The 27,681-nt window shown below is 34.0% G+C and overlaps 1 protein-coding gene across 1 annotated transcript in view; it reads right to left on the bottom strand.

Annotated features, from left to right (window-relative positions):
• The window catches only part of CNTNAP2 (contactin associated protein 2), a 1,014,330-nt gene that overhangs the window by 528,243 nt on the left and 458,406 nt on the right, over positions 1-27,681 (bottom strand). The window contains exon 5 of the mRNA XM_059850210.1: positions 5-208. Within this exon, the coding sequence (XP_059706193.1) occupies positions 5-208 (204 nt within the window). The remainder of the gene's footprint in view (positions 1-4; positions 209-27,681) is intronic.

Genomic DNA, 27,681 nt, shown 5'->3' with positions numbered 1-27,681 from the left:
ATACCTAAATTTAAATTTAGAACAAGTTTAGCTTTCTTCAGTTCCAAGGTGATATAATCTCCTTGCTGTCCTTCTCCGTGGAAGATTACACCTTCGCTTTCAGAGGTCTTAAATTTCAGAGAGATGACATCTTTCAGAGTTTTCATTTTCTTGTTCCTGAATCTGTATGGTAACACTACATGGCCATCAAAATTGATAACATCAGCCCCTAAAGGAAAAAGAAAATAAAATCATTGATGAGCAATTATATATTTATGCGGCCTCTAGAAAAACAGACATGCCATATGCAGATTGTACCTTAACAGAATAAAAAATGTGCAAATGTCAATATATTGTAAATACTTTTTCTTTTGCCCACAATTTAATGTCATAAAAAGGAAGAAGAAGGCAGAATATAAATTTAATCCACATAAAGTAAAAGTAGAAACAAATCAGATTTGAGAGGAAAAATGCTACAGCTGTACTCAATGACTTTCAGTTTCTCTCAAATACGGTTGCTGCCATGTACATTTACCTAATTGTAGCTCAAAATGAAAGGTATACATCTGAGTGGTCATTAATAAATCATTTGATACATCTTTAAAATTCACTGTAGGTATCTGCAAGGACTGTAAACAATAAATCATGAGCCTAGAGTAACTGTCTGGCAATTTTAGACTTTATGTAGAACAGACATAAGCCCTGTATATTTAATGAAGTTGCAAGTAAGTTGTGATCTCAACAAATTTTGAGAAGGAAAAAAAAAAACCTCTGTCATTTGAACTAATTTCTTTTTCATGTTTGGTTTTGTTCAAAATATGTGGAAACTCAGGTATGCAAACATTTAAGGTCAATACTGTATTCATATATATATATTGCATAATAACACTACAAATGTTGTTTTGTCTTATTTTCATGATGCAATCTCTACTTTTAAGAATGTACACAAATTTTCCACAATTTTCTGGATGCTAGATCCCAGTAAAAATAGCTGCAGAACTGGATTCCATTCAACAGATGCATTTATGCTGAATATTGAATCTTGTCACTTAAGCTGAGTTCTGTAAAAGATTTCAAAGAGATATTTATCTATAAAAATTTACGCATATTTAAGAAATCCCCTTAGTAAGTTGCTAATAATCAAATCACCAATGTCTTAGCAACTATTTGTAAGAACATTTCATCCTCATTGTTGACAACTAACAATTTGAATAGTTGTTAAGTAAAATTCTTCCTGTTTTTCAAAAGCATTTATACTCCTGATTGACAGACCATGTTCATTCATGCTCTGAATGAAAAGCAGGATGGCATTTTATCATATATTCTTCAACCATATCTGATTTTTTGCCTTCTTCTGTGATCTGCTCTCCTGTGATTCCCTGCATCTTTTTAAAATTCCTAACTTGTTTTTGTTATTATTGTGGGAATTCCATCCCCTCTCAATCCCCTCTCAAAAACACAGAGAAAAACACATTTCTGTTGTGTAATTAACACAGAAGTCTGTTTCAAAACTCCATTAAAATACTACGTATACTATGCCTAACTGCATATATTTCAATTTGACTTTACATGGCCAAGTCTTCCTAAACCTGCAAAGACTTCTGAAAAAGTGATAAACTGTGATCCCCTTATTGTTTATGCCAACTAAATTGTAAAGAATTTTATTTGGTACATAAAATATGAACCTTTGAAATTACTGTGATAACCCATAATATCACCATACATTTCATTTTAGTCAGAATTCAGCAATATATATTAGAAATATCACTTTTCTTTATAAATAACCTCTTAAATTGCAAATTTCAGTAATAAATATATACTAAGATTTAAGTGCAACTAGAAATCTCAGCCTGATCTGGTTCTTCTGAATGACAAATTCCAGCCGTAGGAGTCAGCTCAAAGTTTAATATCAAAATGGTATGTTGTATCTGTTATGCAATAAATCCATTTAGAAGATACCAGCATGAAAGAGGACATATTTAATTGGGCATAGATGCCGAAGTATTCAGAAGCAACAAATGGAATTTCAGAAGTGGGGTTATCATGACTCAAGTGAATCCATTACTTCTGGAATGATTACATTTTTTTAAGAAGCAAAGTAAAATGTTAGAAAAATATTGCAACAATGATTATATGAACCAGTTGGTTTTGTTTACTTTGCAAGCTGTCAAGAGATCTGAGAAGTTAATTCTTGAGATTTTTGTACGTAGTTTATGGAAAAAAAACAAAACAAACTTTTAGAAAAACATGAAATCTATTTATGGGAAAAAATGCAATATGAAAGTCACCCTTTTATCACAAAAATCTTACCTTTATGTAAAGTAAATTTCCTATAGAGATCCTGCACTTTTGAATCTGCCTGGCACAAGTGTTATAAATTAAAGAAAATTGATGGATATCACACCTTAAGTAACCTTCATACCAAATATACATCATAAAAAGATGATTCTACATGCAATGTCTGAGATTGTCTTCCATAAAATTTCTTAAATTTACTTTCTGATGGTTACAGAAACTCCAGTATGGGGTGTATCAGTTTTCCCCCTAAGGCCAGTGGGTACTACTTTGTAACATCTGAAAAAGTTTGCTTAACAGTCAGGGATCTGACCCAGAGCTGGTCAGTACCACACGGTTTTGTGGATTCACAAGATGTCCACTACAAGGCAAGTATCACTTCTGTTCCTACATCATTGTTACACTTGCATAGATGTACTCATTCTTTGAAGAAAATTTATATTACACACTTTAACGAAGCTGAGTAAAAAGGCCACATTTTTCCAGAATCTCTCCCTGAATTTCCATGTTTTGAAAATAATTTATTCAAAAAGAGAAACTGCAGTAATCTTTGATTAAGCAGACTTTTTTTGTGCTTGGCTGTACCGTCAGCATGGGTCTGAATAATAATTCAATTACCTGAAGATTACACAGCAATTATGTTTAAGAGTTATCATATGTAGACTGTAGTAATGACTTGTGTTCTTTCTATGATGGCACTCAGACATTTAATATCATGATAATTACCATAGTGCAGAATGCTGCTCAGACAGTAAACCATATAATTCCTATAATTGCAGTGTAAATAGATAATTTTTCTGCTCCTTAGCCACTCATCTATCAGCATTAGTAGGAAAAAGACCAAAGCCATCACATGAAGTAAGCTTGCCTGCAGTCAGTGACTGTTGTCAGAGACTACTGCTGCAATGGGGAAAACTTTCATAAAAAAAAAAGATAAAGTTTAAAAAAAAGAGAGAAAGAGAAGAAAGATGAAGAAAATGAAGAAAGAAGGGGGAAAGAAAACCTGAGATTTTTTTTAATTACATGGAAATAGGAAATACAAATCTGATTACTTGCAATTTGATTTCTGCCCTACTGGATTTCCTATTATACAGATAGATTTGTATAAACAATATAGACTGTTTTAACAATATATCTATATGTTAACAATATAGATATACTGTTAAAACAGTAAAACTATAATACCACTTTGCTTTGGCTAGATAGATTTGTTAGGCCTTATCACAGTAAATGCTTGAGACCACATTAAAATCCTTTCATTAGTTAATGCATCATCAATTTTCCTCTAAAAAATATAACAGAAAGCCTTGCAAAGTCTGACAGGATATTGGGTGACAAATGTGACCCTATTCACAATCTCAAAGGAAGATAAATCCCCAGCCACAGGTCTTTTTACCTATGCTTTTGTCCTGTACTTTTGGCCGCATAGAGGATTTGGCAAAATTTGATCAGGGCATCAAATCTATTTGAGGGTATTTTATTTGATACTCCAAAACAACTTATCAACTAATTACAAAGAAACAGCTCCAAATCAGACTCAAGCTCTAGAACTTCTCTATTTACTCAATTTCTTGTGAAAGAAATATAACTATCTTCAATGTCTGCACTTTAAGAATGAAGAAGTGCTCATTCACAAAGACTCATGAGACACTGAGACTTCTTCACAGCTACTTAGCTGCTTTGATCAAGGTACTGCCTGGAGTTACTAAAAAATCCCCACTTTCCGACACAGTAAAATAACAGCGATCAAAACAAAGCAGAACAGCAAAGTGCTTTCCAGAAAAATGTTTACCATACCGTGAACAAAAACCATGGCAATATGTTTCTCCTCCTAATTACAAATTTAACATGTACACATATTTTTAAATTGCTACTGATCTCTGAAAGATTGACTCTTCAAAGCCTGTACAGAATATTTCAGTGGGATTAAAGATATAAAAGTTCTGTACAACTGACAAGACAGCGACCTTCAGTGAAATTTTCCCACTCTGTTAACTCTCATCCATTTTTTCATCTGCTTAAATTGTCTGTTTAGACTAAATGAGCTTTAGGGAAAAGATCTTCACTTTAAGCATTCTTCATTCTTTTCTTACCCCATAGTTTGACCCCTACATCTGATGTGCTAGTAGTGTAGTAATAGATGCTAATAGCCATACGCTGAGCATCTACCATCTAAAAATATCAGAGATACATCAAAGCATCTTTTCCTGGCCCAAACTATTCCACATCTGTAGCTTCAGTTATAGCTATTAGTCACAGGTTCTAAAATATCATGATGGGAAATACAAGCACATAAACAGTGTATTGTTTACATATTTTAACAACAAAAAAATATTGTTTTCTTCTAACAAAGCAAGGGACAAGGTTCAAAATCATACCAAGAATAAAGACTCATTTCGTTATTACTCACAAAAAATTAAAGATACAGAAATTTCTTCAGAAAATCCTAATCTACTTTTTCAGTAGTTCCATATGCTGTCAACATGATAGTGTGCTGAATTTGCCACTGGGGTCTTTGCAGCTCGGGCCTCAGCGGAATTAAATTAGCTGAGCTCATGTTAAAGATGCACTGCCACACCTCATTTAACCAAAAAAAAAAAAAACCCCACAAAAAAAACCCCAACAAAAACCAAAAAAACCCATGGCCCAGCACAGCAGTCAAAAGATTACCTCCTTTTTTATGTTTTCTTACAGTGAGGCAGAGAGCCAAAGGTACTGTGTTTGAGCACTGCCTTCAGGCACTACAGCCCAGCTGTAAGGACAGGGGCAGCTCTGGCTTGAAGTCTGCTGCAGCAAAATTGGCACTGCCTTTACTCCCTTTTTCAAAAGCCAAGGCACCTGCCACAAAGGAGCAAAAAAACTGATACAGATGTATGTTGCATTTACAATAATGTGTACTTATTCATATTCTAGAAGCACATGGTGAAAGAAAATCAATCTTACGCTTCTCTTGCCTGCTTAGTTTCTAATGCACTGAGCCTGAATCCTGTTGTTATTTGTCAAGTGATGTCAATGTTTGAAAGAGAAAAAATACCTTTGCAAGGAGGTGTGGAATTTTTACCTCGCTTTTCTTTACATTACATACAGTGTACATATGGCAATGCACTATCAAAGTGGTAAGAGTTTTGTCAAGGAGTATTTTTAACTCAATGCTTGGGTAAATGACATGAACTCAACTCTTATTTTTTATATGCCTGGCAGAAACTCTCCAAATAAATCTTTGAGGAAGTATTTCCTAAGGTAGTGAGAAAGCTTTGACAAATTCTGAGTGCATAATCCACTTAAGATATATAAAAAACATTTGGTACCTTAAATTTTTTCCTTAATTTCAAAGCACAGATATTTTTTCCTATTTTTATCCTAATATAATATTCCTACTTAAAAAGTTGTAGTTATTATAATGGTGGTATATACAATTAATTTTTCTAACTCTTGTGAAAATGCCTATAAATATGTGTCTTTGTCATAATTTTCTATCTAATAAGAGACAAATGCAACAAGTGAAATGAAAAAGAAGTAGAAGAAAAATTAAAGAAGAAAGAAAAACAACTAAATATAGAATAAATTACATATAAAGATATGAAATACATAAAAAGATATGTAATATAGTGACCATAGCTAAAAGTTGTCATTTGTCCCCAAGTGTATGTATATGTGTGTCCTCCTGCTTCTTCTTTTTTTAGTAGGGAAATTGGGTTTTTTCTGACACTATTAAACTAAATTTTTATACAAGCTAATTTTTGGTTGAAGATTTTCAAGCAAATTTTCTTTCATTGCTTCTTCAAATTTCAAAAATATAATTCATTTAAAAATTAAATGGGAACATTTTTATATATGCTCTGTTTTGACTATAAGGTGGATAAATGAGAAAAAGAACATATTCATAGTATACTTTGCAATTCAGTTTTAAACTTATGCATTCTAACAAAAGTTTGCAAAATAAATCATACTGAACAGTACATAGTAGTCTCCTATAGTGGACTACTACCAGTGCCAGAGAGAACTAAGACTGTAACCAAAGATAATCTTCATCTCAGAAAAAGTTATTCTTTCCAAAACCTAATCAGCTTTATGACTCCAGAATGACAATGGATGCTAAGAGATACAGTCTGTTTCAAGTAGCCTATTCCTACAGATTCAGCATCAATAACAACACTTCTTTGATGGCTGTACATCAGTTTTTACACTTTGAAAAATTTTCATATGTATAGCTTTATATGGTTCATTTTACGATTGTGAAAATTAAAATTCAGGCACCTTGCAACTATATGCAACAAAATATTCTCTATGATCTACTATTCTTTAGCTATGGTACTTTAAAATAAATCTGGTAAAAATAAACGTATCATTGAAATACTCTGAAGAAATTCTGCCTTTTTGTATCTTATGATGCTGGTTTACAAGCCAGAAGCATTCTTTGCAATCATAAATACATTTTGTTCTGTTCTTCATTTTGAAACCCATCTTTTGGCACTGGATCTCAATGGGAACATTAAAGTATAACACTAAACTCTAAACCTAGGTACGGTAAAGAACTTAATTTACTTGAAAACAGCGAGCCTCTACTAATGTTTTCACTGTTTATTAAAAAGGTAAATCACAAGAGCTCCAGGTCAATAAAAAAAGACAGCTCTGACTCTTGCACAGTAAATGGCCAAAACAGGTCTCAATCCCTATTACACTGCTGAACTTACTCATTACTTAATAAAAGAACTATAGCTAAGAAAAAATTTGTACCATGTCTTACAACATTTACACTCAGTTTATTCAGTGAATAAATGATCTACAAAATGGACAAGAAAATCTATTGAAACATTAAGGAAATGGATGACTAGCTAGAGCTTTGGTTTTAATGTTTATAGCTACATGAAAACAGGAAGACACACAGTTGACCCACAAAATACTGGTTTAGAGGTCCTCTTTTTGAGCTAATGCCACCCAACTAAATCATCTCCTGGTATACAATCTTTCCAAGTCTTTTAATAACTGGATGCTCTCAGAATGCCTATTACTCAAGACCAAGTTCTTCTTTCTCAATCATGTTCCATATCCTTTATTCACAAAATCGCTCTCAAACACATGTTCTTTACTTCTTCCAACCATGGAGCTTGTATTTAAGTTGAACTCTCAAAGTGAGCTGCATAGAAAATTATTAGGGAGCGTGGAGCATTGACTGCTTCAAGCTCCTGTGCTCAGTTAAGTCTCAAACAGTAAAAATCTCACAATTGTCATTCAAACTTCTTCAGTTGACTGCAAAAAGCATGGAGTGCAAGACTGAGACACCTGGCCATGGAACACTCACATTTATTATTGTGAGTAACCTCACTATTTCCTAAGGGCAAAAAATGTGTGTCACTAAATCCATTTCTAACAGATGTCTAGTCCTTTATTGCAACTGTGAGTCTCCTGCTGCTGCTAAATTCATCTTGGTGTACAAATTCATTTTATGGAAACAGAAACAGAAGTGAGTTGATACTTTTTAAGCAAATGTATTTCAATTCAAAATTATGAGTTAAAAGAGAAAAATTCTTTAGCATAAATGATAGCAGAACAACTTTCTATATTTATACAGTTCAGTTTCACTGTTTTATTTCCAAATTAATCAGAGAATAATATCCTGTGCTTAGCACAACATAGGAAAAGCAGACCACTGGGATGTGATTGTGGTAAAATAATTCAAAATAAGTAATTCAGTCAAAAATTCTTCCTCTCCTGCCTAACATCCAACATATCTAAGATCATGCATACTGTAATCCTTACTCAATGATGTCTTGCACATTGTGATGTAAGAAAGTGTTTGGATTCCAGATTTGTAAGACATAAAATCTGAGCCCCAAACTCTGCCATGCGTAGATCAAGTGCCAGCTTCCTGATGGCTGAATCCAGTGTTTACTACCCTTTGCATTTATTTTATTGTGTTCAATTTAAAAGCCCCACTCATACTCAAGGTTACAAGTCAAAGCTTTATTTTCAGATGATCTACATTCATTAGGTTCTGCCTTGGTTCAGTGAAAGACTAATAATTTAACATGTAACCTCCAGTGCTGCTGGATTAAGGTGCTACTGTAAAAGGGCAGTTACAATATTAAGTGAATGAGTGCTGTATTTGAATAAAAATTAGCCATAATGTAAGGATTGATGGTACTGCATCAGCATCACTTGCAATACTGCTTACACTCTGGGAAAGAAAATCCCAGAAGGATTCAATACACAGCAATATGAAATTCTTAACTTGCATTATATCACACATACAAAATGAGCTACTTCCCTGAGAGGGAAAAAACATTTTTGTTGCAAAAATGTTCACCATGACAAGTACATGAGGTAAGAGCACCTAGTCACAAAATCATGAAGACTGAAAGGGACTGATAGATTTCACCTAGTACAACCCACATGCTCAGACTTTATTTGCACGTTTAATTCTGCCAGAAGCATTAAGTTTCATTTAACTGTTTTCACCATTTTCCTCAACTGAACAAGGAAAGAGAAGATTTGCTTTATCGACAAGAGATTTTCCTTGTGTTTATCAGGATGTACTTTCCAAGGTCTCTGATATATTGTCTCCCTCCCTACAGCCAGACATGGTTTATCTATAACTTTTAGCAGGGTTTACAGTTCAAGAGTTTCTGGTGTTGCAGAGCTTAAGACCTCTAAATTCCCCACTTGCCAGAATAGTCTCTCCAGCAGGAGTTTGCTTATGGTACCTCAGCTGTGTGACTAGCTGTTCCTCCCCTAGGAATTGTACCTTTCATTTCAGGTTTCCCTGTTCAGCCAGTGCCAGCAATTCAGTTTCCTGATCTTTTGATTATTCTCCATCACTAAAAGCTAAAAAAATGCAGTAGGATGAGAGTTTCTTCTCAGGAAGACTGTAAGGGACCTGCTTACATACAGTTTACACAGATTAACATGCAGCAGGTTCAATACTTACAATCACAAAGTACATTACTTTTATAATTTCAATTCTTCATCCATGATGACTGATTTATTTTGTCTGAGCTAAGGGGTTAATTTCATTTAAGTTTTCAAGCTCTAAATTAAATATTGATACTAGAATCTAAGACCACTGCTTCATTTCTTCAAATGTTTTTCTAGTGTTTATCTCTAAATTTACAGGCTCCTGAGAGAGAAATAAAAGTCAAACCTGTTGCTTAATAGAAGAATCAGATTAGGTAAGGAAAGGAAATTGCATATTTGGTCAATCCAATGTTTGAAATGTCTGGAAGGCTCAAAATATCATAAGACTGTATCTTGCTGAAAAGAAATTTCACCAAATCTTGTTGAATTCTTTTATTTTTTTCCCAAAAAATAAAGGGAGCCTGAATAGAGGCCCCCAAACTATGTTTGCAAATTATCTGAAAAAACATTTTCTTTCAGTCTTTAAAGTATGTGAGATTTTTTGAGGTTATATAATTAATGAAGTTATTTTTCAACAGTAATTTTCAAAATCCCGTATCCGATTCCTAAAAATAATTCAACAAGCTCTCTATGTTAGTTACTGTCACTACAGCAAATACACATATTCACACAAGTGATGAAATTTTACAGCCCCTACTTAGGCTACAATTGATTATGTTTAACTAAAAAAGGGAGGGTATCACTCAAGATATTTCCAAGTAGGTAAGAAATGCATGCAAGTGTGTACAGGCAACTCACTCCAACTTCATAGGATGCTGCTATTCAATCATGAAGCAATGAATGCTACACATGAATAAAAGGGGAAAATGCTTTCTTAAAACTCAGATGTGGGTAAGTAAATTTTATTGCTTAAAACTGCCGCATTCCATTTTTTAAAGTGCTCTTCCTTTAACAGGGCAGCCAGAGAAATTTTCCCTACAGATTTGGCTGTGATTAATCTGGTGTTTGAAAGTTATTTTTCACCCTTTACCCAGACAACGCTGTTTGGAACAAATGAAATAAGTAAAGAATGTAGCAGACATGGTCTGGGCTTACTACACTGGAATACAACCTAATATGTAAGGTGATAGGCACATCTTGGATTATCAACACATGGATTTGGTTTGTAAAGGAAAATTGTTTCCTTTTGGGTTTAACAGGTTATTGTGACAGGTAGAAAGACTATAAATATAGGAGAGGACTTTATCAAAACAGAAAAATTTTAAGTAAGGTAATAAGTAATTGACACATAAGCTTTTGTGAACTCTTTCTGTCCATGTGGCAGCATCCTAAAACAAACAAAAAATCAATGCCAATATAAATGCAGATACTATTGTTGGTATATTTTAAAATATAATTCCTCAGTAGAAGAAATCCATGAAGAGGTTATTAACCAAACAATTCATATTTAGTTTGTGCATGTAAGAGCTTTTTGTGCAGTCAGTGCTGTTCCTCTTGTCTTAACATTTTCCCAAGTGAGAGAATTGCTGAACCAGTAGATCATCTCAAGTCAGTGTCCAGACTCCTGACTTTCTGAAGATGTTCTATCAGAAACCATGATTTTCATCACTAATACCAGTGAAAGAATTGACTTCCACCTATTTAATAAAGACAACTGACTAAGTCCTGTGCTGTCTATAAATTCACTTTTAAGGAAAGAAAATCTAAACATACACTTCACTTTTTCACCTTTGGTGAGGAAAAATAATTTCTGAAATAGTGGTTAGGAGGTCAGCACATAAGTACTTACAGGAATGTCTTTGATGTTCAAAAGCATTAAGAACAATCTATTCTGTCAAAAATCAGTGGGAGAAAAATAAGCTATTTTATGTAAATATTTAAAATTGTAATCAGGTTACTATGCTTTTACATCGATTTGAGAACTTTGGACTAATTACTGTTATCCGAATAGATATTTTAATAACAAATAAAATTCATTACAAAGAGCCGTCTTATGAATCAATGGATGACTCATGCATATTAAAAAAAACCCAAAAACAAAACCAACCCTTCTAGACTATCTCCACTATTTTTTTTCTGCTTATGAAATCTTAGTCTTGAACAAACTCATTGTTTACTATTTAACTGCAATAAAATAATTTAACTTTAAAAAATTATAATTTCTGTTCACAAGCCATTAAGTATAAGTATTTGCTAAAAAATTAATAACCTTAACTTATACAGAAGTAGTGAAATTATTTTTAACCTTTAAACTTTTTCTTATAGATTACAGCCCATTGATTTCTGTAGGGTTTCATCAAAATGTAAGAATTGCTAATTGAAAATTTAGCATCATCAAGGCAGTGTTGTAAATACAAGTAATGCATAAATAATTTAATGTGTAGCAAGTGAAGATGAGATATCATTTATACATAATTGCAAATAAGGGGGAAAAATCCTTACTGATTAAAAATTCTGCTCATGTAACAAATGACTCACACTACTTTTCCTAATAAAAGCAAAAAGCTACTTGCTCTGATGAGTAATAGTTAGAGGCAGTTTTATACAATCTGTAGCTGCCTTTTAATTTTCAACTCAAACAAGCAAACACACTCAGACAATCCCAACAACTGGTATACATTGTATTCATGAACAACGAAAATTGCACATGCAATGCTGTCCAGGTGTAGCTGTACATGTCTGTGTTTGCATCTTGGTAAATACTGAATTATTCTGGTCCAACATTATTGCTTTAGGTAAGTAGCTCTGTATCACTAGTATCTTGAAACTGAGTAGACTGATGCACAGTAACAGGCTTTGGAAAATGATTAAAAACAGCACACTCTTGAAATTTCTAAACTTTGTTGAAAAGCACCAATTCAGTGCCTTCTAGCAGATAAAGTCTCTATAATACGTCTTCATTTTTTTCTTTTTTCAGCCTGTAGGGTTCTTTGCCAGGATTGTGTTTCCTTCTCTGTTTTTGTGCTTGTCTGAGCCACTGCATTAAATAACAGGAAGATAGTCCCTAGTGTTTTATAGGACATGTATCTGGTTAGAAATCAAATCCCAAGGAGAGAAGACACCCAAACTACATATCCTAAAACAGCGCAGGAAGTAATCCTGAGTTTATGGAGGGAGAGGAAAAATAAGGATATAAAACTGTTTATATTGATAGCTTTCATTTTGGAATGAAAGATGGATATTTTTGTTTAGTTTTTTGTATGAATGGTTGTAAACTCCCAGAGAAATCCGACACTACTCTTATTGTTGTCTGAAAGCAATATTTCCCCCTCCACACAACTGAGCTTCAGTGGAAAGTCAGGCTTACTTGCAAAAAGCAATTAAAAAAAGGAGAATGAAAAGTAAAAGGTAAAATATATGCAGGCTTTTTTAAAAAATCATTTTCACGATGCTCCAAGGATTTTGCAAGGTGTGTATTATAAAATAAAGAATTTTGCAGAGAGAAAAACCCACTGACACACTGCCAGTCTAAGTTAATTAAAGAGTTTAAAAATGACTACTATTGCTGCTGAACCTGAGATATCACACCATGTGGAACTCAACCAAAATTTTTTTCTGCTCAGCCTTGCAGACACCAAGCTCCTGTTGGGACAGTTCTGGGGAGTAAATCTTCCTCAAATGACTATGCTTTCAGTGCAGTGCAATCTTCCATTTATTTCAAAAAGTAGGAAGAAGACACTGTAGAGAAATACCTGGGCCTCTAAGAGCTTTGCAATAGTCTTTGAACTCTATGTTACAACAGTTGGGTATCTCTCCATTATCCAATGGCCTTTGGGAAAAAAATCTCTAGCTATACTAAAAATTATAAACTTACAAGATCTTAGACTCCCTGTTCCTACTGACATTTAATTCTTACTCTTTTTCTACTCCCCTCAACAAAATTCTTCACTGAATTTTCTAATATATTTAAGTAAATGTATTTTCAGCATTTCAGTTTTCAAGAGAGATGTAATAAGAGTTAAAATAAAGAAATATGTAATAGGAGTTAAAACAAGCAAAACCAACAAAAATCAAAAAGCACAATCCATATCCTTTCCCCTAATTTATTTTAATAAGGATGGGTCCATCCAGTAGTAAACTTTTTGAGTCCTTGGAAATGTTTTCTTCTGAAGATCCTTGATCCTTTAGGGCACTGCTGTGCAGGCAGATGTAATTAAAGCCAAGGGGAGCTCAAATGGACTGTACACTCTTTTCATTTAAAGGTGCTTAAACTGCTTTTGATGACCTTGTCTACACAGAAGAATTATTACAGGAAAATCTCATCACTACCAAAGCTATTTCATCTTCAGTAGCATCAGTATTGCTTTGAATTTTTGAGTAGATCACCCAGCAACAGCAGTACTTTCAATAACATCTGCTGATATCCTATCACAGTATTTGTGTTATGGCAAATTTTGTTTGTTTAGTGGAAAATAGCCTCACCATAAACAACAATTCTTAGCCTCCAACTCTTATGGGCAAGTTTTATTCAGTCTTCTATTTTTTGAATGAACAGCTCTGCATTTCTTTTTTACCAGGTGAAATAAACCACCTAATAATGCTGATATTTAAGTATACCTTTACGGAGAGACAACAAATGTATTGTCTCATTTACCACAGCTAGTGTTGTCCAAATTATATTTTCCTTCTTTTAAAGGCCTTGTACACACTGATTTGGCAAGAGATTTAGCATTGGTTCATACTGTAAGATCTGCAAGGTAATTTAAAATAAAGACAGGACTTTCCAGGTACTTTTTAACCTTAGTGAGGGAAAGCAGGTATTTTTGCTTCTTCTAGATGTGCCATGTATCTTCAGAGCATGCTGTACAGGTCAGTTCTGTAGTCTGTTTTCTGCTCAAGGGATGTGTGGCTTTTGAGTTAATATATTTGCAATATTAGCTACTCATTGTATGAGCTACTAATGGCAAAAATCTCACTGAACTTAATGGGAATTTCTCAGCTATTGAATGTCCTTCATGTACAGAAAAGGTTTCAGGCACAATCCTTTTTCACTGAACTTTAAGCAGTAAAATATAAAAGTGAAAAAGTAAAACAATATAAAATACATACACAACTTGAAAGAGAAAGTTGAAATACCTTGAAATGAAAAGAAACCTATTGTTCTACCAAGCCCAGCTCAGTTTTGCCAAGTGCCTAGGAAGAAGCATTTTAACTAAATGCTTAAATAAATAATTATACTCTCTCGTCTCAGTTAAGACAACATTTTGATCTCTGCCATCTGACTCTTTGAGATGCTTTTCCTAAGGAAAATGGATGACATTAGAACTTATCAAATATGCCGAACATAAACCTGTCATAATCTCAGTGCAACTCATGGAGCAGTTATAGACCACTAAGCATAAAGAATTTTTTTTTTTCTTGCGTCCCTTTTTTTCTTCCCTGCCTACCAGAATAATGGGCCCCCTTGCCCTTTTTGCTATGCTGTTGTGCTAGTTGTTTTCCCTACTTCACGCTGAGAGAGCTGCCTAATTAGGAAGACCAGAGTCAGCTTCTAGACTATTTCTGTTTAATACTGTTAGTTTATCAGCTAATTAATGCGCTACTCTTGGCAATCTAATTAGATTTTTTTACTGCAGAGATAAGTCAGTGAAATCACAAAGAAGTGCAGGAGGAGAAGGCTGGTGGGAGGCTCACAAATATTTATTGCTTGAATTACTTATGTGTGATGTTCATGCATATGTCAGTGTCTCATCTTCTTCTACCCATGCCCACAACCTTATCAGGCTTTTGTCAAGAAGGATGTGGTTTATTTCCTGTAAATAATTCTTATTCCTGCCAATGAACCAGGAATAAGAATTCTCCATCTCTGTCTATGCCATGTCCCTTCTTTTTCATTCCCTGCTTCTTCCTCATTTTACTAACAAGGCTATCTCTTTTTATGTGTTGGCATTTCACAGTGAAGTGCCTTAAAGTTAATTTATAACTTTTGTGAGGTCATACAAAAACGGCACTTCAAAGAGAAACTGCAACAGGGTGCATGTACTCACAAGAACTGAAGTCTTGCATTTCCTCACAACGCTATACAAATATGAAAAAAAAATATGAAAGACATTGGCCAGACCCAGCTTCCTTCAGAATTTGCCACTCCTTTTTCTGGTTGTCTTACCAGTTACCTCCCAGGGACCAGGAAAGTTAAAAGGCTGGTGGTGTGGCAAATAAATTAAGATCACATTGATTAGTAGTGCTCACAACTTTCAGGACTCACTAGGAAATTTCTCTGAAAGCAATTTATATTAACATTGAAATTACTTAAAATTAATTTACTATGACCAGCAGAATTTGTGCTGTACTGACCAGAAGATTCAAAGGGTACACTTGATCACATTATTTTACTTTCTATACTTAGATATTAAAAATAAGGGGTTTCTTATTTTAAACTGAAATAAATCTATTTTTACTATTTTTAAATAGTGAAAGCAACCATTTAATTAGTCAGATTCTTCTGGTAAGCTGTTGCATATATCACAAATAACAATTTTAAACCTTTGCTAATATACTTGTGCAGGAATTAGAATAATATCTAGAGGTTCCTTTTGACATCCAAAGCTATTAAATGCCTAAAACTTAGAGGTACCTTACTTTTGCCATTAAAAATCATACACACTTTAAATATGACAAGCTCAGAAATTAAATGGGATCAACCAAATGCAGTATTCTTGTAAGAGCAGTTTATAGAGTTAGGTATAAGTCTTTGGACTTGCTAAAGCATTTAATATGTCAGATTATACATTATGATGAGCTGGGAAATGGGATATTAGTATATGTTGACTAACTGGAAACTAAAGTGTTTCATGATGATTCTTTTTTCTCCATCACTCAGAGCTGGTTTTTCTTCTATTTCAATGAGATTCTATTTCATGCACAAAATAATAATACTGAAGATTCTAGAACATGGCCTAAAATGCAATTTCATCACTGAAATGAATCTTTATTACCAGTAGTATAAAAACTAAAAATACTTCTCATGGGTGATTACGTATTATTTCAAGCATTTTTACAGAGTTGGCTAATGAATTAGATCAAATTTCTAACAGCTGGATGAGGAAAAATAAGATGGCAAACAACTGGCACCACAGTCTTGATTTTCAGTAGTTTATGCCTTGGTAACATGATAATAAATTCTATATTGTTCTTTCAAGAAGTTATTTTTGCATTCCTGCCTACTAAGAGTGCTTTTATTTTTAAAGCTGAGTATTTTTTAAATGACAGACTTGGTTCTGAAGCACAATTTTTTGATAAAAACAATTAAAATTTTGAGGTGAAAAAATGGAAAGTTATATAAAATGAAAATAACCCCCATCCCTCTGTAAAATCCAAACTATTATATCAAATATACCAGCTGATTTCATAGAAACAAAAAAAAAGGTAACAATTATTTTTATTTTGTAATTACATACAGAACACTTTATTTTGAATTTTAACTCTGATAAAATGTGGGCTAGTAAAATCAGCTCCAACTCATCTCCCGTCTCAAGTTCTGATTAGAGAAACAAAAGTGCTTCTTGCATAACTGAATATTACGTGCTTTATTGAGCATAATTTTAATCTTCATGGGTGGCATGTAGCTTATTATGGAAAAATATCTAAAACATAACATCAATAAAAAAGATAAAAATGACTTTTCAAAATATCTGACATGTAAGGCTTCTGAAGCCTGGAAAAAATATTGTTTTGATCTAGGTTGTTCTAATTAGCAGTGGTCTGGGGAGAGACAAATCTTTTTCTTCCTAATTCAAAGACCAGATATTTTAGTAGTATCGCAAGATCCAGAAAGACAGCTGGAAGGGTTTTCAAAATTAGGAAGAGATATTCCCATCTATAAGATGAGGAAGAGGTACTCCCATCTATAAGATTCATAAAAGAAGAATCTCTAGACATCTGTGTGCCTTGTAGCTCTATCCCTAAGTACTCTGATGTAAACAATTCCAAGAATCACAACAAACAGTTTAACTTAGTCTAAAATAATTATTTATGTCAAAGACAATGATCTCATCAACTCCTCCAATAAATGACAAAATGCCACCAATCACCTTGCCTCAAATTTTAGAGGAAAATTATGTCCTTTTTTGTCTGATGTGATTATTGACAGAGACAGCTCACCTTGGGTGTAGCACATTTACAGAAACAGAAACTATGGACATTATTCTGCACACCTCTTTCATTTTATTTGAAACAGTTATCCTATTTATGGCTATCCTATAAATATTGCCTGGGAACAACATAGAAGTTGCTGTCCTAGGAAGAAAACATTTTTCCTGAAGAAAAAGACATGATTATTCATGTTGGGAACTATGCTAAAACTTCCAAAATTTAGCACATTTACTTCCATTCACTGACAGCTGTAAGTTTTGCCAGAATCTAAAAATTTTCTCAGAGCAGGGGAATTTTTCCTGGCCCATTCCAATCACAATTGCAGTTTCAGCACTGCTCGAGGTATTGGTTCAATTCTAAATACCATCTAAGTAGGCAGGAGCTCAGTTAGGCTGATGTACAGGATGTTGGCATATCCCAAATGTTTTACAGTGGGAAGCAGGTTGCCAGAAAAGCTAAAAAGAATGACAGAAAATTATCTTGTGTTCCAGCATTTTGCCCAGACTTCAGCCATACCTTAGGACTCTCAGGTGTATTTCTCCTTTCCCACTTTTCTCACACATAGCTGCACCATCCTTTTCTTATTTCTCCTGGGTACATCGAGGTGAAAATCCATTCTATGGATATTTGGTATGCACATTAGGATATACCTCAGAATCAGAAATACAAAACAAGGAGGCCTTCCACAATCAGAGACAAAGCTGACTGTCTCAAATTGTTGAACACACCTTTATTTGTTTCAAAACCAACCATGGAATATACAGTGAAAGGATGATTTGAGTCCCTCTCTAACCCCTCCTTAGTATTCTCTATCCTCTACAAAGCTAAACTTTGAGTCCATTTATGCATTTTAACATTTTATATCAAAAGAGTACTGATTATTATCTCTGAGTACTTTTCAGAAATGAATGTACAAAGACTGGAGGCCCTATAATAATATTTCAGAATAATTGCAACATGCAAGGGAAATGGCTCTTGATTGAAATGTTTTATTTTATAACATTATTAAGTTATCTATTAAGTTTATTGACTCCTCAAATAATTAAAAAAAATTCTTGATGGAATACTTTCCTTAAGGTTCACAGAGTATTCTGATGCTGCTAGATTCACAAACCAGCATGTACTTTGCAGTGTTATACAAATATGTTCTGACAGCAGGGAAAAGAATTCCAGCCTATAACCCCATTCAAAATAGATGACTGACAAACAAGACATTCATTATTAGGACAGGCTATATTATTAGATTGCAAAATAATAAATTAATTATAAATTTATTCTGATTTACATCGCTTATGTTTTTCCACTCTAGTGGTATGATAGATAAATCCATCATAGTACTAGATTACATACTACACTGACTAAATACTACATTGATTATGTGTTCAGGGTAAATATCAGTAATAGAATAAGAAAAATCAGACAGAAAGAAGCACCTGCGTCTTGGAAATCTTCGAAAGTTATCACTAGAGTCTGTCTCCACATACTTGCCACCCCCAAATGTCAGTGGGTTGGGTGTAAACAAAGGGTTGGGAGGGGACACAGCCAAGACAGCTGACCCAAACAGAGGGATATTCCATTACAAACGACATCAGGCTCAGCAATGACAGCCCAGAGAAAGGACATGGAAGGGGTAGACATCTGTGGTTATGCCATTTGTCTTCCCAAGTAACCATTAGTCACACTGAGCCAGGTGTCCTAGGCTGGACATCTTCCTGCTGATAGAAAATAGTGAAATATTTCCTCTTTTTGCTTTGCTTGTGTGCGCAGATTTGTCTATTCTATTAACCTGTCATTATCTCAGTGCATGAGTGTTTTCACAGTCCTTATATTTTTCTCCTCTTCTTGCAGAGGGAGAAGTCAGGAAAAGGCAGAGTGTGTGCACCCACCACAGTCTTCAACCAACCTTCAGTTTTATACTGCAACCACTTTTTTCTGAGAAAACGTCAAGTGCTATCATATGCTAACAATCTAATACTTATCTTCTCAGAGGACTGAAGTCAAAATTCAAATGAAAAATAGATATTTAGGTGGAAATTACTTCTCTTAGAATAAGACTTGATTAGAAACTAATTGCATAGCAGTCAGAATAAACACAAGAAAACTAACACAGTTTAAGACTGTTCTGAAAGTCTGGCCATAAAACAGAACAGAATTCTTCTCAAGAAGGGAGCATTACATCTTGTGAAGCACCTTCACAATGTCTTAACCATCTACTTTTCTTTGTTCCTTTTCAGACCTACTCTTGACAGTCTGCCTAAGGCTCTGACCTATGATGGGCTCTTACTCCATCATGGCTCATAGTAATAATTTAAGGTGGTTCAGACCACATAATCTCAACCAGTGAGTCCATGTACTTACCTGTCTGTCAAATTTACACCCTAGGTAAATAATTTTCAGCTTTTACAAGATGAACTAAAGGGATAGAACACCTAATATATATGCTCAGGGTCATAGCTCTTCTTAAAATCCTCTGCACAAATGTATTTCTTACAAAATTATCTGCTCACCTTGGAACAGAATGAAACAGTGTATATGTGTGTGTATATATATACATATGTACATGCACAGACTTATATGTGAAGAGACGGTTCTTAATAAAATAGGAGATAAGTTTATAATTTAAATATGGAAAGAGATTTATCCTGCAACATATTGAAAATAAAATCAACTTCCCTTTGTCTGTTTCTCATCTCAAGTTCCTTCTTTGTGTAGTTTAGTCTACACTCAACCAAAATCCTTATCCCCATGAAAATAACTATCACCACCATCACCACTAAGCTACTAGACAAGATTAAAGCTTATAATTTATATATTCTTTTTTGAATATATTGATCCCAGTACAACACTTTCTGGCTGAATCTATAGTTTATAAATTTCATCTTTACCCTTATTGTTCAAAATCTTATTTTTTCTTGCTCTTGAGCCACTAGAGAACATGCTGATATTTGTTGTGACTCCAACTGATAATACCTGGGGCCTGAGAATATAAATATTTTTTATAGCTTGGTGATTTATTTTATGCATGACTTTCTTTGCTGAAGTCAGTATCTAACACTAATATTTTGTATCAGAAGCATTCAACTATATATACAAATTGAATATCAGAATAGCTTTTTCCTGCTTGTCTCTTTCCCAGGCTTTTATGGTCACACACCATTTGACCGTCCACAATAGAAATGTCCATGAAGACATAAATGAAAATGAAATACAGTACTTTAAGTATATCAAACACTGGACTACTACTACTACTGGAGGAAAAATGTCTCAGAGACTACTGAGAGACTTCAGATATACTGTACCTGGTGGATGCCAAGTCTTCATTACCAAGGAACACTCAGGTATCAGTGAAAGAAAATTTTTCTGGTTGTGTTTGTTATATGGATGAAAAGAGACATATGCATTCTAAAAATATTATGCTTTTTAAATCACAGAATCATCATAAATTCATTTAGGATGGAGATGACCTCTAAGACCGTTGGGTTCAGCCATTAACCCAGCACTGCCATCTTCATCACTAAGCCATTTCCCTAATCACTACATCTATAGGTCTTTTAAATCCTTCCAGGAATGAGGAATCCAACACTTCTCTGGGCAGCCTGTTCCAGTGCTCTGTAACCTTGGTGAAGAAATTTCTCCTAATATCTGATCTAAACCTCCCCTAAGGTCATTTCCTCTTAGCCTATCACTTTTATCTGGGAGAAGAGACCAAGACCGCCTTGTAACAACCTCCTTTCAGGTTCTTGCAGACACGACCTCTCACAGCCCTTTCCCAAAGGATAGTTTCACTAAGTTCCTAAGTTCCTCTATAAGAGGGACAAAGCCCAGCCCGTCCAGCACTTCTCTGTGTCTCTGTTTCAGCAAAGCCACAAACAGATTAAACTGACAAGTGTTTTCTGACATAAGCTAATAGTGCAATTTTCCGATGAGTACCTCAGTTCTTACATGCTTTCCTGCATTAGATGTATATTGTTTCATTTTCTTTGTAAAATCCATATTACTTTTGGACAGCTTCCAAATGACTGCTCTGGTGTTTCAGTAACAAAATATCTTAAGAGTGTGGTTATTGCTATTGCCAAAGGACATACCATAATAAATCTCATATCTCTGATATGACTGGTACTGAGCTGCTGGAAAAGAGGTAATCCTTTGTATAAATAGGCTTTTTTGATTTCTGATTACACAGTGCACACAGTTGAAGGATAATGTTATTCTTACAACAAAGGTAAACACAAAATATCTCATGCTTGTTGAATTGCAATGTGCTATTTTTTTGACTTTTAAAATATTTCTCTCTGAGCAATCATAATAAAATGGCAAGCCAATGATTTCTAATACATAATGGAATTGAATTGAATCATTAGTTGTGATTCCAAGAAAAAAAAAACTCAGAATATTATCAAAACTCTTTGACACTTTATTCATAACAATAAAAATGAATATTTTAAATCCAGCTCCTTTTCACTATGTAATGTGTAATGACAACATACTCAAACTATAATTTCTACTTGTGAAAAATTTCAAGGATTTAAAAATGCTCATTTATTTTTTTCTGTGTGTGTAGGCATCTGGTGAACTTCACAGTGTTTTTAAAATGGGACATTTACCTGGGTTTTGTGATAATAGGGAGCACAGAATAATAGGGAACTGTGTGATAATAGGGAGCACAGAAACTTGGCTGTTCTTTGCTTTGCTCTTTACACCTCCTGTGCTAAACACCAGAAGCACAGGGACCCTGGGAACCCTGTTTCTTTCCAGACAATTTGGCAGAATTTTATAGGTAGTAGAAACATCTATGATGCAAATCAAATGGAAGCATGAACTTATCTAATGATAATGATAATCACTAATTCTGTGAAAAATACTCCTTCTGTATATAAATCTATGGGTAACTATGCCCTTTTTACCAAATGTTAACAATTGTACATTTGCATTTCAAATAAGAACACGACTTATTTTTCCACATAAATAACAGAAGTCATCAGAAACTCATAGTTCCTGCTGAGGAATCTCATGCATCTCCTCAGAACAAGGGTATAAGACACAATACCTAAATGGCCATGTTTTCTGCTTAATGTCATACATGTTTTAGATAAATATCATTTACAGATTATTCTGCTATTTCGGCTTAGCATAGCAGAGCATTTGAATCTAGTGGAATCTGGAATCTGCTCACTAATACTAATATCTGCTTACTACATAGTGGAATTTGCATCTTGCTTACTAACTAGAAAATTATTAATAAGTTTTACAAATTTTGAGTGTTTTGTAAGATCTGAGGGTTAAAATGAAATTGAGTGAAATTGTTATAGGATAACCACAAAAAACCTGACCCAAATTGCATACGGAGTATTCCATTAAAGCCATATTCAATAAAAAGGAATTCTGAAAAAGAGTCATTTTTGTAAAATAAACACAAAATCTGAGAAAATTCCTCTAGAGGAATCAGAATGTTTTTCTGCATCATTATTCCGTGGCAGAGATGAATTACTAACTCTGTACAGCCTGGGGACAAGAAAAAAAGTACAGGATGGGAACTGTGATCTGATTTAGTAACATATTTTGCTAGTAATGCTTGAAACTACTTGGAATTTTTCAGAGAATAAAATGATTAATTGGTTGTTCTTGTGAACATTATTAGGCATTTTTATGCTGCTTCTGTTTACCTACCTACATGACCAGTATAATACTTTAAAAAACTGAATCCATTGAAAAATTGCACTAGAAAATAAGAAAGGTACCAAGGAACTGTAATAAAACACATGCAACAGTTTTACTTTTCTGAAACATTTCTGTCATCCAGAGGAAGTGCTGAATACTGTGGTCAGGCAGTAAATGTTTAATTATTATTATAAGCAAACTGCAGAAAATAGATGCAAAGGGACCAAAGACTCTTCAACTTATCCAAAATACGACTGAATTTCTGCCAACAATGCTTCCCATGAAAGAAAATAACTTCTTTATGAATTCTAGTTCCTGTCTTTATGTAGGGCAAATTAATGGGAATTTTTATTTTCTAAGAAATTCTAAAAAACTCTCTTCATTCATTAAATTCATAGCTCTTGAGTAGAAGTATAGAAAAAAAAGTGAGGATTATTATTAGATACACAGATGCAAGAAAACAGAAAAGAGAATAAAGCTGCTCCGAATTTAACTTTCTGTGTCATGAAATTATTTTGGTCCATCCAAAATGAAAACCAACAGCTATGAGTAGCAAATGAGCTGTATGAGACAGTCAGAGGCAAAGAAACAGAACCTCCAAATTGTTCAGAAAAAAGGTATAGTTTTGAATACTTCTTTTTAGGAGCACGGTGATGCTGTACTAACAGCGCAATCTTAATTGGCACAGTACTTAACTCTGGTTTGGTTTATGCTACATTTCTGTAAAGAAAGCCTTAGGAAAACTAAAAATTAAACTTCAGTCACTTAGCAGTAGCTTATATAAGGCCACTAGCAGTTTTCTTTTTTATTTCCAGGAGTTTCAATATTTAAGTTTTATTTTCACTTCTAAAGTGTGAAGTATCTTCATTATTTCGTGTTTTACGCATGTTGGATCAGTAACCTTGTGGGAGACAAGCCAGACCTTTGGCCTCCTTGAGGAGGAGCTGATGGCTCTGAAGAGCAAACACCTGGAAGGTACTGCTAATGCATTGGCACTTCTGTTTCTCTGACACCAAGACAGTCAGGCAAAAATATAATTAATGGATCCTGTTTCAATAGTTATGTAACAATCACTCCCTGGTTCATGGTCAAAGCCTACCACAACAGCTTGTACAGTAATATGAAAAGCCATGCTGGTGTCAGCTGAAGTAACTGGGTAAATGAAATTTTGTGAAAAAAAAAAAAAAAAAGAGGTAGGAGAAACACGACAAGGTTACATACAAAGGTTTAAAGGAATTAGAGAAAACACAGAATGCAGCAACTTCAGAGAGATGCAGAATAATATCACAGTACCTCCATAATGCAGCTTTATAGATTTCAAACTTTTATGCTGTTAATGTGCAGCTGGTTTTACAACAACCCTGTTGAACATTAAGCTGCATCAGTATTACTATTGTTCCTACTTTGATGGTTTCTCTTGCAAAGTAAACGATCATCCCTGTAGGTAAAAAATGCAGGTCACTACTGTAAAGCCTCATACAAAAAAGGGCTTTTCCAGTAATCTGAGCATCCTGTTAGGATATAAAGGCCATAATCCAGGTAATTCTTTAATCTGTGACTCATCGACACCGAAAAGCAAATGTGTCCCAATTATTGCAGCATTCTGGAGAAACTATTTTTAGTTAAGTATCAAGAGAGCCAAGGTAATCCTTATATATAGGCTGAAAAATTGAAAACATTTAGGAAGACTTCTTCAATTAAAAGTTCCCAAAATTGATTCCTAAATGCTGACAACGCTTTATGTGACTGTGTGAAATGGCACGCATTAACCATTTGAAGCATTTAAAACAAGCTATGTGCAATACTTACAATAAGGTTTATATGCACAGAGAGATTTGAAAAAAACTTGGTTTTCCCCTTTAAATCTAGAAAAATAGACTAAGAAATTAAAGATTAGACATGTAAACTTAGATAGGAGCATTATTGTTCTCATCATGTAACAAGACATGTCAGATCTTGGTAGGCTAGTCTTCATGCTGGAAGGGAGGGCCTAGACATCATGGCAAAAAAAAAAAAAAATACTCCTCTATCACATTATGGAGTTTTGGAAGAGAATTCTAATAAGTATACCATGCAAATTTCAATGAAATAAATCGGATATGGAAATGCTGTCCCATCCCTACTGCTCTGAAAAACACAAAGCTGACAAATAAGGGTAGACAAGAACTGAAAGGTCCATCTATCTCTTTCACACACTAGCAAAGAAGGCAACAAAGCCTGACTATTTCCAGCCCCAGAAACTTTACAGAACTGAGGGCTGGGCACTGGCATGACCACCCAGCCATGTCTCAGCTCATCCATGGATTCCCAAACTACCAGCGCTAATGTACTTCTGGGAAGCATTTGATCTCATGTTGTTTGATCTCATGTTGTTTTTACAGAGCATGTACTGGGATATTATGAACTGTAAATTTAGTTTTGAGACTAAACAGCAAATAGCCATCTTGGTTTGCTTCTTTTTATTTTGAATTGGTAGCTCCATAGGTTTATATGGCTTCATTATGACATGCATTAATTCGTAGTATGCTTTCATTATGGCATTTTTGTTACATATTTTAAGCTTTCAAGCACTGAGCAGGTAAAACATGTTTCTCCTTAGGTGTCATTCTGGATTATGTCTTATTGACAAAACACCAGATTGATTCAAGGGTCGTACTGCAATGAGTGTACTGATTCCTTTGCTTTATTTCTGATAGAGTGTTTATTCTGGGATCATGACCTCTTTTTCTTTTTCTTTTTTTTTTTCCCTTCCACAAGACCTAAGTTGTAATCATCAAGTGGCAGACTAAAATGTCCCACTCAGCATATTCTGCTCTGAAACTTGGACAAAGTTTTTTTGGATTGCAAATAACTACAGAGCTTTGAGGGGGTCTGTGGGTTACTAGGTCTATCCTGAACAAACAAGTAGTTACAAAAGCTGGTCACTATTTTTTTAAAGGAGATAATACACCATTGTAAATTTTCAAAATTGAATAAACATTTTTTTTTTCTTTCCAAATTAGTATACTCTCCTCAATGTAAATGGTCATAATTTCTTTTTCTGTGAAGCTTAAAATCAAAATGTTCTTTCCTCATAAAATGCCAGCTTCTTTCTCCACCCCATCTCTTATCCATCCTGAGAAAAAAAAAATTAAGATTTTCAATGTTAACAGTCAAAAATGAATGATGGATATTAATGTTGGCTTTATTGCTTTTTCTATCTGTAAAACATCTAATTAATTTTTTAAAGGTTTGATTAAATGAAACATATAAATCCAGAATTTGAGGTATATTCAGTATTCAGAAACTTTATTAATGATTTTTTTCTATAAAATTTAATATAACGTTGAGTAAGGTGTTTGTTAGAGATATGAAACAACAGTTAAACAAAGCTGTTAAAATCAGAAGCTTTAGGAAAATCCTACGCTTAAACCTTTGAAGACAACAGAAGTCCAGGTCACTTTGTACCATAAAGTTGTTCACAAAAGTATGAGAAATCTTGAAAGAGGCTGAAATAAATTTAGGCAGAAAACCAGCATGCTGAATGAATATCATGTCTGACAAAGAGAAGCAGCTGGAGACTGAAAATCAATGGATCTGAAGAGAGAGATCAGAAATTGGGACTACTTGATGAACAAGATCATGAAGGACTCACATCACTATTCTTTATAGAACCTAGGATTTAATGTGGATGATGGAGGGAAAAAGGAAGAAATAAAGAACAACATTTATTTTAAAACCATGTATTCATCTTTTCTGGCTCTAACTTCTGCCTTATCCCCAGAAGCTGCATTATCCCCACTGGCTGCATAATTCTGACCCTGAACTGAGTATAGACTATATGGCCACATACATTACAAAAATTCTCTAAAACCAGCAATAGTTCTCAGGTACAGCAGGCTCATCATAAGTCTCTTCTGGTAGCATCTGAACAGAAATTCCAGTGTTAATTTCTTCAGAGTCAATACAGTTTACAATCACATAATACTGATTGCATAGAAAAGTCATTCTTGAGTTCAGAAAAAGGAGCTGAGAAAAGAGAAATGCCAGAAAGCTGAGAGAAACAAACTGATACACTTTGAAACAGTACATGAAAAAAAAAGAATTAAGATACATTCTATGCCAACGTTCTTAAACAGCTGAATTGTATAAGCTCTTCTCTTGAGCTCTGCAATGCAGGAGAATACATGCATAAAGCTATAAAAAATGAACAATTGCAATTTTCTATAACTGTCCTAAGTAATTTTGTTTGTGATTTTAAATACTTTTTTTTTTTTAAGCTGTCAACTGCAGTTTTACCATTGTTCCCCTAAAGTCAAGGGAAATGGCACCTCAGTGAGGACAAGGAAAATTTCTTTGAAATAAATTATGGCACAAGTTTAAAAGTATTTTGTTATTATTGCATTTAGTATGGGTGGATGAAATTGTGCAGCGAATGTTTTTCAGCAGAACCTGATGATTTGCTCATTCTATGACTTAAAATCACCAGTTGAAAAACGTAGAAAATTGGAAGATAAATTGCATCAAAAGCTGATTGTAAAATTTGTGACAACTAGACAAGAAGATTTCTTATTTTACAGAAAAAGATTATTAACTGTTGAGACATTTTACTTTCATTATTTTACAAATGAAACTCAGTCTTATTCAACTTTTAAGTTACAAGAAAGTAAAGCAATTAAAAAAAAATTATATTAAATTTCTAGTTAGCCTTTCTCCCACAGCTGAGCTGTAAACTTTTCCAAATTACCAGAATTTATTAGGAAAGGAAAACAACTTTCAGCCTGTCCTAATTTTGGAAAGGTGCTTTTCCAAGGTTCAATGGGA

This window comes from Haemorhous mexicanus, chromosome 1 (assembly GCF_027477595.1).
Source record: "Haemorhous mexicanus isolate bHaeMex1 chromosome 1, bHaeMex1.pri, whole genome shotgun sequence".
NCBI classification, from domain to species: Eukaryota; Metazoa; Chordata; class Aves; order Passeriformes; family Fringillidae; genus Haemorhous; species Haemorhous mexicanus.
Note: the sequence above shows the minus strand (reverse complement) of the source record. Positions and strands in the feature narration are given on the sequence as shown.